Source organism: Trachinotus anak, unplaced genomic scaffold, assembly GCF_046630095.1.
Source record: "Trachinotus anak isolate AG129_WGS33_773 ecotype Australia unplaced genomic scaffold, CSIRO_AGI_Tana_v1 ptg000028l, whole genome shotgun sequence".
NCBI lineage: Eukaryota > Metazoa > Chordata > Actinopteri > Carangiformes > Carangidae > Trachinotus > Trachinotus anak.
Genome location: NW_027273879.1, coordinates 3,126,966 through 3,140,000, shown reverse-complemented (window position 1 = coordinate 3,140,000; position 13,035 = coordinate 3,126,966). Strand labels below are relative to the sequence as shown.

At 44.0% G+C, this 13,035-nt stretch overlaps 1 protein-coding gene across 1 annotated transcript in view; it reads right to left on the bottom strand.

The window, feature by feature from the left end:
* lhx5 (LIM homeobox 5) overlaps nucleotides 1-12,708 on the bottom strand; it is a 13,576-nt gene extending 868 nt beyond the window's left edge. The window contains exons 1-5 of the mRNA XM_071466761.1: nucleotides 11,851-12,708; nucleotides 9,589-9,812; nucleotides 8,453-8,730; nucleotides 5,403-5,568; nucleotides 1-1,292 (exon numbers count right to left, since the gene is read on the bottom strand). The exon at nucleotides 1-1,292 is cut by the window's left edge and continues 868 nt beyond it. Coding sequence (XP_071322862.1) covers nucleotides 943-1,292; nucleotides 5,403-5,568; nucleotides 8,453-8,730; nucleotides 9,589-9,812; nucleotides 11,851-12,023 — 1,191 coding nt within the window. The 5' untranslated portion in view covers nucleotides 12,024-12,708 and the 3' untranslated portion in view covers nucleotides 1-942. The remainder of the gene's footprint in view (nucleotides 1,293-5,402; nucleotides 5,569-8,452; nucleotides 8,731-9,588; nucleotides 9,813-11,850) is intronic.
* Nucleotides 12,709-13,035: the final 327 nt, after the last annotated feature.

Here is a 13,035-nt window from a genome sequence, read left to right as displayed (position 1 = left end):
TGTGAGATGTCTGTGTGTATGTGTGTGTGTGTGTGTGTGTGTGTTGGGGGGGGTACAAGTGTCTGTATAATTGTGTCCGTGGTTTGAATAATGTTATAGACATCTTTCTTTTAAGCTATGATCAAGAGCGATTTTTGTGCATTAAGGGACTTATGGCTGAGTTGTGTACTACAGAGAGTCAAAGGTGTGTGTGTATACAGAGTGTGTGTGTGTGTGTGTGTGTGTGTGTGTGTGTGTGTGTGTGTGTATGTGTGGGTATACAGATTCTCTCAAGCAGCAGCTTTTAATTTGACATATTGTCTCACAGAAAAGAAAGTTTAAAATGAGCAACGTTTTTGACTAAACATATCCTGTCTTGATTGCCGCATATGTATTTGTATATGAACATTAAAGCATGTATTAAACCTGGTCCTTCGTCTTTTTAATATTGAGGGTAGAGTGGTGACTTAGCGATAAAGACAGATATAAAGCAACAGAATGGACAAACTAAAATATTGCTCTGAAGCAATACTGTTAAAAAAAATGTGGTGAGAAATTAAGACAACTAAAGATGTCCCCTTTGGCATTTCTCTCTAATGTGTTCCTAGAGCATTAGAAGATACCTTCATTAACATAAAGGGGAAGGCGAGAAGCATTTTTGCTGGGTAGAATCGCAATTTTTTTTTTTTAATAGTTCAAGTCCAGTTATCCAGGAAGGGATATGCTTTGGAGTTTCTACTGGGCAGCAAATATGACCTTTTCCAATAAGCTATCCCATTCTCGATTCCATTCCCATGTCCATCAGTTCGTCAATCGTCAAGATCAGTCCGCGATTTTAAAAAGTCCTCCATAGAAATTTCAGCTGTACTTTTCACTCCACAATGTGGGTTTTTTTCCCCCCATTCATCTCCTGAATTAATTGGGCTGACATTCAGCCCAGGAATAGTCCCTGTGGTTCATCCTTTACCAGGCTGTGGTTTCTCCCATCTCCTGGCCTTGGTGGGACATAGGAGCGCTGTAGCTGGAGTTACTGGCCAGGGAGAAAGGAGGACTGGGTCCACCACCGTATGCTTCCCCAGGGACAGGCTGCAGGGAGCTCGGTAAGCCCGGGTCCGGACTGGGGGTTTCTGCATGGGAGATCATGTCCGTGAACCTTTGGTCGTCTGAAGGGTGGTGGCCTGATCCCTCCATGGCTCCGGGCCCAGAGCCCAGGATGTAAGGGGACTCGGCTGGAGACTGAGCCTGAGAGGATGGAGGGCCGTGGGGGAAGAAGTCGTAGTTACTCCCTGGTCCGTAATAATCACCTTGGTATTCTGCGGAGGAACAGAGGAACACATGGGGTTAGACTTTCTATCAAAGACTTTGAATATACATAAAAACGTTCACAGTCCCCCAGAGCAGTGTGCAGCTTTACACACAGCTCCACACCTACCTAAGTGGTGAAATTGATCATGTCCAATTTCCAACCAACCGGTCTCCAACAGCCTCATTTGAGTGTATAAACAACTCCACACCTCTCCACCTCAGTTCTCTCGCCTTTTACACACTGCATTCATCTCCCTCACTCATTCAGCTCGCAGCCATGCGTGCACCTCGATAGATTCCCCTGCTGAAACTTCTGGATTTGGATGAGAAACTCCAAAATGAGATTCCAGCCTCCCTGCAGCCCTGCCAGGTCTTGTCAGCTGCATCTCTTTGTCATGTCTGATGCAGCTTCCAGCAGCATCCCTCTCCTGTAGCTCACTGGGCTTTGGCTATTTCCTGAGCTACACAGATCACTCTCCATTATTCCAGGCATGCAGACCAGCTAGGGCTGCAACTAATGGGTCTTTTTACTGTTGATTAATCTGATGCTTATTTTTCTTATTCATCGATTGATTAGAAAACAGTGCAATGTGCCCATCAGACTCCTGAAAGCCCAAGTTCATTTCTTTATGTTGCTTATTTTGTCCAAAATCCAAAGATGTTCAATTTACAGGAGCCTCAGAAAATCTAAAACTGGACCCAGAGAATATTGTTGTATTTTAGCTTGAAAATTAGTCTTGGATTTCTTTTGAAAATCTATCTAATTAATGAACTGTTTTGACTTTTCCATCCCAATAATTTTTCCCTTTTAATTACACCTCCCTCCACAGTTTTATCCACTTCACGCTGCTTCCAGCACGGCAGCAACTGCACCAACTACACCTCTTTAGTGTTCATGCTCGAGGTTGAGTCAGTGCTGTGTATTATTCACAATCACAGTGTTGCATCATCAATAGCTGTGGTAGTGACAGGTTTACCTCATGCTATTTTCATCTTTGCCATGTTCGTAATTGTGCAGCATCACAAGATGAAATCAGCAAATCATTCAGAAGCCCCCCCCCCCCCCCCCCCCCCCCCCCCCACACACACACACACACACACACACACACATATACGAGCCAAGCAAAAGCAATGACTGTAAATTAATAATCTGTAAATTATTCAAAAACTATTTGACACTCAAATACACAAATACAGGAAAAGTCACTTGTGACTTTAGTCTGTCGTGTCTCAAATTTCTCAACTTTCTCACAGCATTCGCTTCAAAGCGCTGGTGGCATGAACTTCAATGCAAAAGACACATTAATGAGTGAATATGACCTCAATTCTTTGCTTTCACACTAAATCTCCAACACACACTCGGATTTAGACACATCTCCCACTTAAACTGTGACACTGACTGACGTGTTTATGCCCCTGAGCGGTGTCAGCTCAGTTTTGGTGCCCGACGTGTAAATTCACATCTCTTTCTATAAAGGTGACATTTTCATACATTATTTATGAATTGAGGGAATCTCACAATGCATCTTGAGCACTCGCCAGTACAACCGGGATCCATGACAAAGGGTTAAAGGGCTGATTCACCCAAATACATATATTGTTTTTGTATGAACAGAAATGCCATGTTGATTCCCAGCTGACAGGACTGTTTGTTGCATGTCATTCCCCTCGTCTCTCCCCCCACATTTCGTGTCTCTGTCCACTAAATTAAATAAGATAAAAAACTGAGAGCAGTTTTCTTAGGGTCTGTTTTGTCAGTGGTTCCAACTGCTTCCAAGATGTTTTGTGGATCCACAGTAAGAAGGAAGCTGTTTCTCTAAAGACATCCTGTTGCTGTTGAATTAAACGTAACTTTGCAAAACTGTAAGCTCCCAAAATGAAATAGCATTTGCCTCTTTTATACTGGAGCGGAGGCAGAAATCTCAGAGACAAATATCTCAAAACCTGGACAAATTCAACCAAAACCCCCTGCAGAGACCATCACAGGAAAGAGACTTTATCATTTCTTCAGCAGTGCACATGTGAATCCAATCCTGAGCATCAAGAGATCCAACATAACCAACCAACCAACAACTGGGCTCCACTCCCAGCTCCCAGCTGTTCCAGATCGTTTAATCCAACTCAACTTTTAAAGGAATACTTTGACATTTTGGGAAATACATTTATGATAGATGAGAAGATCAACACCGCTCTCATACCTGTCAGTTAAATATAAACTCTGCAACTGGTACCCAGTTAGCTTAGCTTAGCATAAAGTTACACAGCTAGCAAGTCTCTGTCCAAAAGTAACACAACCAGCACCTGCCAACCAGCACCTCTGAAGCTCATTAATTAACGTGTTATATCTCATTTGTGTAATCTGTATGAATTCTTGCCATCGCCTTAAGGTTGCCAGGCAACCAGCCGAGAGTCTGGAAAGCCACCGCACCCGGCCAAGAAACAGCCGAGCGCCTAATCTCCTGAAAATCTACAATTTGTCGAACACTTCAGTTTCTGTGCAGATTAAACAAACAAGAGATAACGTGTTGATTTGTGAGCTTTAAAGAGGCTGGTAGGTGGATTTCATTATCTCTGGACAGAGCCATGCTAGCACTTTCCCCCTGTTTCCTGTCTTTGTGCGAAGCTAAGCTAATAATGGCTATGGTCTTATATTTTAGGAAGAATATGAGAGTGGTGTTGACCCCCCCCCCCCCACCATAGAACCAAGAAATATGTTACCTAAGTACAACAACTGCATTTACTTGCTGTTGCGCGTTGCTTTTGGAAATTATCAGGAGAAACAATAAGAGCTGACATGACTTCCACAAAAGCGCTAATTATTTGATCTCACAAACAGGCCCCTGCTAGTTTGGCCGACCTTGAGAATAAGCAACAAGCTTGTGCTGTGGACTGTGTGGTGCATGTGTGTATGTGTAAGACGGGGGAGGGTGTTAGGAGGGTGAAGGGGGGCGTTGGCTCTGCAAACTATAATTACACTCACACATGCAGATGCACCATGCCACACACAGGCATTCCTCCCTCTCAGCAGTGGCAGAGGAACATAAGGAAGCAGCGAGCTCGCATAAAGGCGCAGACCGGCCTGAGCCGCCGCGGCACAAAAGGGTGTGAAAAGCAACGTTGCGACGAGAAGCAAGAGAGAGATGAGAACAAGGGATGAAGGTTTTGTCCTTTGTTTTCCCCTCCCACTCCCTGCCTTGAAGCCTTGACGGCTCGAGTTTATTGTATCCTCAGTGCAGGGGCCCTTCAGGTGGATGTGCAAGAGCTCTATAATAAAAAAAAACCCACGGCTCTCAGACTGTCCATCAAAAACTAACTGCTGATATACATGACAGGCGCATCTGGTTTATTCCTCCAGTTCAACGTGTTGCTGTTGTTGTGTTAGTGCTGTGTTGTTATCTGCCGCCCACCTGCTGTTGTCACAAGATGATTTTTTTCTAGATCCAGGTTGCCAATAGATGCTTTAATGCATTTTTTTTTCCAAGTGGTCCTTACATTACATTTGTAAACAAGTGAGAGTGTGACAGTTAAAAGCTTATTTTGAGCCGTTAAAATATTTGCTGATGTTCCTCTGTGAACACTGAGCTAAACTAGATTAGTTTTTTTTTTGTTTTGTTTTGATCACTCACCAGAAGTTTCTTAAAGCTAAACAGGAAGTTCTAAACCGACTGAACAGTGCCCAAGGTTAGAGCCATAGCGTGGACTGATCATATGTTTGAATAAGATGAATAGATTAAAGAAAATCATTTGACCCTCAATGTCCAAAGGAACTACAGTGAGGTTACATCTGTGGTGCACAGCAGACCCAGCATAGAACAGCCTTTATGTCGTCTCCTTGCAGCCTGATAAAAGACCATATCTATTATCCTTGCTGGTGCTGCTGAAGGTTGCGGTTCAGTTACAATATCATATTTTTAGGAGTGAGGGTGAAACTAGGAGACAGATTATTATTGCTATTGCATTTGCTGAATAAAATACCAACCCATGCTGCACATTAATGTTGCAAGAGGTAAAGAAAATTACAGTCATACAGTATGTTTAAAGATACAGGGCAGGCAGGACCGTGTGCTGAAATTGTATTAGTTTGCACTGAATGTTTTATCACAGGCTTTATTTCTTACCTCCATAGTAACCGTAGGCCCCAGGTCCCAAAATGTCTGCATCCTCCAGCCTTCCTCCCAGGGGCCTCATCCTCCTCGGGCCTCTGAAAAAGGCGTGCCGCCGGGCGCCCAGGGCACTCAGCTGCTTCATTCGCCGCTCTTTGGATCTTCTGTTCTGGAACCAGACCTGCATGAAACCGGAGCGGTGCACGGTTATCAGCTGATCTCATCATTTTCAAAAAAAAAAAGGTCTGAGCTCCAGCTGCAGCCTTCACATTTCCATCTGTCTCCATTCTGTTCCTCACTATCCTCACCATCACTGTTTTCAGCCAAACTTCTACTGAGAGTAAAAATCATGTTGTTGTTAAGTTCAGACAAGATTCAGTCGATTGCATCCTGCACAAAAAACACCCGACAAAACTGAAAAGAAATTGATATGTATCAACTTAATTTGAATCCTGATCATTTTCAGGTAATTTCACTGAGGTTTAATTTCATGCTCACTGTTCCAGAGTTTGTGTGGAAACCAGAATTCAAATCAGACTTTATTAAGTCAACTTTTGTTTTCTTTTTTCTTTTTTTTATTAATAGATTTAAGCCTGGAAAATTCCTTAAAAGGCCTCTTATTCAAATACTAACGAATCATTTCTCCTGAGATTTGCTTCTGGCCTTTCATGATCCTGATTCTCTGACACCTCTGTCACTACTTTCACTTGTCTAATAATTAGTTGTGGCCTCTCTTCATTTGTATGATTTGTGGTGCAAATTCAATGTTAAAATGGCTTAAAAAAAAGGAACTAACTCAAAGTGCTAAACCACAACAAAAAGTCCAAACTAACCGAATGTAAAATGAAAAATTTCTGATGCAAAGTCAGAATTACACAGGAAAGATCAGTAGATGCTAACACCAGAGGCATTTTGCACCTGTAATTCACTCAGGTGTCTTTGTGCAGGTAATACGAATGTTGCACTGTTTCACAAATTCACAAGAACCAAGTCAGAAATAAGGAGAAGCATAAAGCAGTGTTGTAAATTAGGCGTCTTATTAATGATAGAATAGAATTTGACTCTATAACCAGCTGATTTTATTATGAAAAAACTTTCTGCTGCGCTTTCTCAGCCATGAATGTGTTTCTCTGCTGCACAATTAAGATGAATAGCAAAATGATATAAATGCACCACCACACACACACACACACACAACCTACTGCACCTCAAATAAACAGTCAGAGCCATGAATCTGAGGCTGAAAAGCTTATCACTGACGTTAAATAAACTGTCTGTGAAGAGGAACAAAGGGGGGGGGGGGGTTCAAAAAAGCAAAAACTACACAGCATATGGAAAAATGTCTTTGCATTATAAGCACATAACACATCTTGTTTCGCCTTTGCATCACTGCTGCATAATGATGTATGTTCACACCAGTTAGGCTACACCAGAGGCAGAATCCCACTGTGCTGCAGATTAACAAAAACACACACACACACACAAAAAAAACACCTAAAACCACTTAGGCTCTGCTCTGTGTGCTCCAGCGGCAAAGGCGACACCTGCTTATTGAGAACAATCGTCTAACTGTAGGGTACATTTTTATGGAAATGCTCTCGCTCCCCTCGAGAGAGCGTTGCTTAGGGATTACATACACATGCTGGAGAAGCAGCGTGGCTTGCAGGGCTCCCCGCGTTGAGAGCAATGGTATTTAACACACAGCGAACGAGGAGGAGGATGACGAAACAGAGCCTCCATTTTGGCTCCAAGCAACACGGCGGCAGTCAGGGGGGGTGGGGATCACAGACAGAGGGATGGACTGACTGACTGACTGACTGATTGATTGACTGGTAATGCACACACACACACACACACACACACACACATGTGCACAGCAGCCTGCAGTATAGGATATAGATGAGGCAGTGGAGAGGCCCCGGTCTGCTCTAATAGGCAGTGGGAACAGGCTGTAAGTGAGTAAGAGCAGAGAGGTGGGAAAGGGGAGGGTGGTATGTAAATCTGTGAAATCAGCGATAATTACAGTGAGTGCACAAAAAGCCACATCACAGTTGGCAGAGATGGTGCTAATCATCCTCACACAGTCTGCACCCAGACACCAAGCGAGCATGTGTATGTGTGTGTGTGTGTGTGTTTGAGGATGAAAAGACAGACAGAAAGAGAGAGAGAGAGAGAGAGAGAGAGAGAGAGAGAGAGAGATCCAAAACAGTGAAGGCTTGTGTTATACTGCAAAACATATTTGTATGGGAGAGGGCGGGAGGGGAGGAGGGGTTCCTCTTCCCTTTGGCAAAAACAAAACTAACCTTTCACTAATTTCATGGCTGTGGAACACGACTGATTACTGAAATAAACTGCTGTCTGCACAAAATAAACGATGGTTCTAAAAAAAAACATGGTATTTTATTATATCCGTGCATCAATAAATTGGATTACTAGATCTTAATTTCAGAGGATAAATTAGCGCCTGCAGATATGGATGTAACAAGATGGAAATTGGAGGCAAAGAGGAGTGCAGTTTTTAATTTTAGGAAAATCTGAAAATAGTGAGAGTGAGAACAATTCATTAAAAAAAAAGCACTGCCTGACATAAAATACACAACTGTGCTAGAATTATTTTCATGTGGTTTAAGAAATACATGAAATTAATACACAAATTTATTCCATTTAAATAATAATATTGCAACTTGTGCCATAAGGAGCCTGAGTCTGTTATATGTAAAATATAAAACTCTATTTTCTATAAGAAAAAACACATTAAAATGGAAACTGTCTTTATCATCTGTGTAAAGATAATTATTATTATTTTAGAAGTATGTTTTATTTGAGATCATTCAAAAAATAAATAAATATATATTAAAAAGGATGATATAAAAACGTGTGGTGGAGACATTCAATGTGAATCTGAACCACATCATGTTTTGTTTTTCCTCTGTTTCTCTTTTCTCTAAATCTCTGTGCATTTCAGTCACGTTAATAAGAAGCTCGGATTGATAATCCGTCTTTTCTCACTCATCTGTCTTTGTCACCGTCTCCTCATCACCACACACTCGCCGCTGTACTCTCACCTGGATGACGCGCATGTTCAGTCCCGTCTCCTGGGCCAGCTGCTCTCGGATGTGCCGGGTCGGTTTCGGTGTGGCGACAAACGCGGCCTTTAACGTCTCCAGCTGCTTGGCCTTGATGGTGGTCCGGGGCCCCCGCCTTTTGGTCCCGGAGTTCTGCTCTTCGTTCTCAATATTGTTCGTTTCCTTATCAGAGGACGTTGAATTGTCCGTCTCTTTTATGTCGTCCTGTATTGGGTCCTGCAGATCCGGCGATAAACTCCTGTCCGTACACGACGACACTGGAGGGGGGGGGGGGGGGACAAACAAGGGGAAGGTCACGATCCGAGATGTCTGGAGGGTGGGGGTGAATGGGTGGTGGTGGTGGGGGGGTGATCTGCTGTAATTAGGCCTGGAGATGCACAGAGGCAATCCAGACTACAATGGAAAATATGCATCCAAAATATGTGCTTTGTTTTTTATTTTTATTTTCTGTCATTAAAGCAATTTAATGACATTTCGCACTTGTTTTCCATTCAAAAATGTATGATGTTGCTTTCTTTTTAAAAAAAAAAAAAAAAAAGATTTGGTATTTGCAGATTTTGCTCTGAAAGGAACCGGAAACACCTGATAATTCCTCACTAAAGGCAGAAATCCTCATACACAACATCATCACATCAATTCACGAATCTGTGCCACAAAACAAGGGTGTGTGCCACCCTGAGGACCCGGGGCCGTGGAGTGGGGTCGCGGTCCTGATGAGCTTCCTGTGAGGATGAACAGACAGTGGAGGAAGGAGCAGGCGAACATGCTCATCCCCAGTGGACCCTGACGCACACTAACAGAAAGCCATTGTCCTGTGGAGGTAAATATTGAAGCCGGGCTGCTGTGACCCGCTCTCCACGGACTGCTGCAAAGGGCCAACAAAAACTACATCTTGCAGCACATTTTGAAGCCTCCAGCCTCCAGCCTCCCCTTTGTTCCTGCACAGGCCGACTCTTATTTATCAGATCAGATTTAGTGTCACAGCAATCCACAGTGTTTTCATATTAAACACACACACAAAGAGGAGATTTCTGTGCTTTGTGAGATGGAATATGATACAAACACACACACACACACACATCATGGAGGCTTATTATCATTATCGCGCTGCTTACCTGAGTTCAAGTTGACTTCCTTAATGGCCCCGGAGCTCAGATAATCTTCTTTGCACACAAACTTGTTTTCGTCTATCACGTAGAGCTCCTCTCCCGTGGACAGCTGCTTGTTACACACCATGCAGGTGAAGCAGTTCAGGTGGAACACTTTGCTCCGCGCTTTGCGGACCAGGTCGTTCGGTGAGATTCCCTGCAGACAGCCCGCACATTTAGTGCCAAACCGCCTGGATAGAGAGGGACAACCCGCTGAAATGTTTGCTTTTCTCAAAAATAAAAAATCATAACCGTGATTTCACTCTGTCTGGGCCCAAACCATGTGATACTAGACAGAGCTTTTTAGAAAATGATTCAATAACACAACATCAAATAAATTATAAATTACATTTTAAAATTTAAATATTCCTTTTATTTCTACATGTGTACAAATTTGTGCTATTATAAGTCATTATTAATAGGCTATCATAATATTTCTGTAGGACTAGGCTATATAAATAGGCTAACACTAATGCTTAGAGTGGGGCCAATATTAACAAGAGTCATATAAAAAAAAAAAAAAAAAACTCTTACTTACAAGCTAATAATAATAATAATAATAATAATAATAATAATAATAATAATAATAATGAATGTTCATATAATCTTATATAAATAACCAGTATATAGTATTTTGCTATAGTAGCATAATTACTAAACATTATTCACAATAAACAATAAACTAATCCTGTCTACTTTTCTCTATAAACTGACAGAGTATAAACTGTGGCTGCGGGGCCCATTAAAAAAAAAAAAAAGTCAGACTTTCCTTTAAAAAAATGGGGATATATATTAAAAAAAAATCCTGCGTGCTCATAATAATTCTTGATGGAGGTGCTCTGACAATAACCCCACGCAAAACGTATTAGTGACAATCAACACATTGTAGCCCAGGACATATTATGGGATTAAGCGGAGTAGGAGCATTTTAGCGTGAAAATCTTCTCTTAATCCATATTCACCCGCTTAAATACTGGGTGGGAAGACTCATCAATTTGATACACAAATAGCCCAAATAAATTCAGCAGAATTGCCCTCCCGGTCTGACAGGATGGAGCAGAGAGAGGAGGAAGAGGAGGAGGAGGCGGTGACTGTTTTTGTCATTTGCCTGTGTAATGGAAGAGAGAGGAAACAGATCTGCCTGATATTTACAGTGATTTGTCACCTGCGCTGATGCTCCTGTTAATATGAGGACTTTCAGCAGATGTTTGAGGCTCACACTGGGCCTACTGTACCTGGTCTAACAGGAGGGGTGGGCTGGGGGGGGGGGGGGGCTTAAGCCTTTAGGTGAAAGCAAGCACTCTTTTTGTGGAGCATTGTTTTAACACTAATGTAGGCTTGTGTCTCCATTTGCAATGGTATCGTTTCACTATTCCGCCCTTTCACATGCATGGCCGACCCCCCCCCCCCCCTCCCACCCACCCCTACCCCAAGCGAAAGGGGCACAACTCTACTTACACAACAAATGGACACATTAGGGTGATTACTGTTTCGCCTGGCTAATGGCTGGCCATTGAAAACCCACCGCTTGATGGGACCTGCGGTAATATGATGGCCAAGGCCGCGCAAGGCCAATCATGGCCCGGTCCTAACAAAGGCTCATGCGTCTTACATCTCATTAGACAATTTGGGAGAAAATAACTGGCACATACAAATGAAAATGATGCTAAGAGAGTGCGACGGGACAAACAAGGGCTTCACTTATCACTCAATTACCTGAAACACTTTTCAGGAATTGCGCGGCGGTTAATAGGCTGACGGCTGTTGGGGAAACTGTTGTCTGCAGCTGGAGAACAGATCAAAATGCTGAGCACAGAGCACATGTGGCTGCTCGGTGAAATTTAATTTGAGCTTTTTAATGTGCAGGCCACACGGTCCATGACATGGCCATCACCTTATTATAGAGGATCCCACATTTTCAAATAAAGGAGCTATTGTTAAACATTTGCATTTATTTTACCTGGCAGCTTGTTCTATTTTATTCACTAAACTATTTTAACCTGAGGTTTATTTTGACTCCTGTGCACACACAATTTATTTAAGTTTAATCCTGGCTTTATTATAAATATTAGGCTATTATTGCTCCAATTTTTCTTTAATTTATCTTTATTTATTTTTGTATTATTTTTTTCTAATCAAAACAACAACAACAAAAAAAATCCCATCCACATCTTTAACCGTGACATTATACGGTTCTGAAAAAGCTCTGAATTCCAGACTCTGTGTTACCTGAAAAAGTCCATTTTGCAATAGAGCTTCCCGTCCCTGGAGAAGCACTTCTCGGTGAGGTTGCAGCTGCAGTCGCAGCACTGGACGCACTTGGCGTGCCAGGCTCTGTCCAGCACGTTGAGGAGGAACCGGTCCAGGATGGGCCGCTCGCACCCGGCACAGTGGACCATCATGTCTCCGGCCTGCAGGGCGCCGAGTGCCGACCTTCCCACACGGACTGCGCTGCTCGGACTGAGGCAACCCGGGTCTACGCGGAACAACGTCTTGGCTCCGGGAGGTGTGCTGTCAGGCGAGAACTGGAGGAAGCTCCCGTTCACAGGCGGCGGAGTGACACCCCCCGGGAGCCGCTGTAGTCCTGGTCCTGCTTGGCCGCTGTCCTGGCACTTGGCACAATCCACAATCCAGAGGAGAGGAGCGGAGGTTTCAGCCGCGCCAGCCGATGGGCGAACCGGGCATGTTTTCTGAGCAGCACTCAGCTAGAACCTCATCATTCAGACGTGATTGTTTGCAGTACTTTATCCCCCGCTCATGCTTTGTTTTGGGTCCAGTCATTTCCTCCGGGCTCACCTCCCGTCGCCACTTTCCATCTCTGTGCCTGGGTTATCACGAGGTTTCGCCAGCGCTGCCAGCGACCTGCGCTCAGATTGGACGACGCCCTTGTTAATTCCCGTGCAGCAGAGCCAATCAGAGCGCAGTTGTTATGGTTACACGTCCATAGCCGTAGCCTCGTAGCGGATCTTAAATCACACGCCGTGCAGAAACACTAGGGCCGTGGAAGCGGCGTGTTTCTAGTGGCGCTTTTAAAGGCCAGCTTGCATGTGGAAGGTTTCACGGAGGGTCGTGGAGACAGGGGACAGGTATTAGCTGTGCAACCCAAGACCCCCCCCCCCCCCCCCCCCCCCCCTCCCCTCCCCCCTCCCCTTCCCTGGCTGCAAAATTTTTATAGGACCTTAAACTTGAAAGTCTCCAAAAAGCGATAAAGGTTGGGAAACACCTGCGCAACGGGGACGGGCGGGGCCGCGTCTTTACGCGGCACCGCGCTGCCGCTGAAATGAATCTGATGAGATGCAATGGAAGTGGGAGCTAATGCTACACAACCTTATAACAGCCGTGTGACAAAACGCTCCCCGCATTACACTGTGGCCGAGCCCCGGGTGGAGAGGAGGGGGCCGGGGCCCGGGGGCC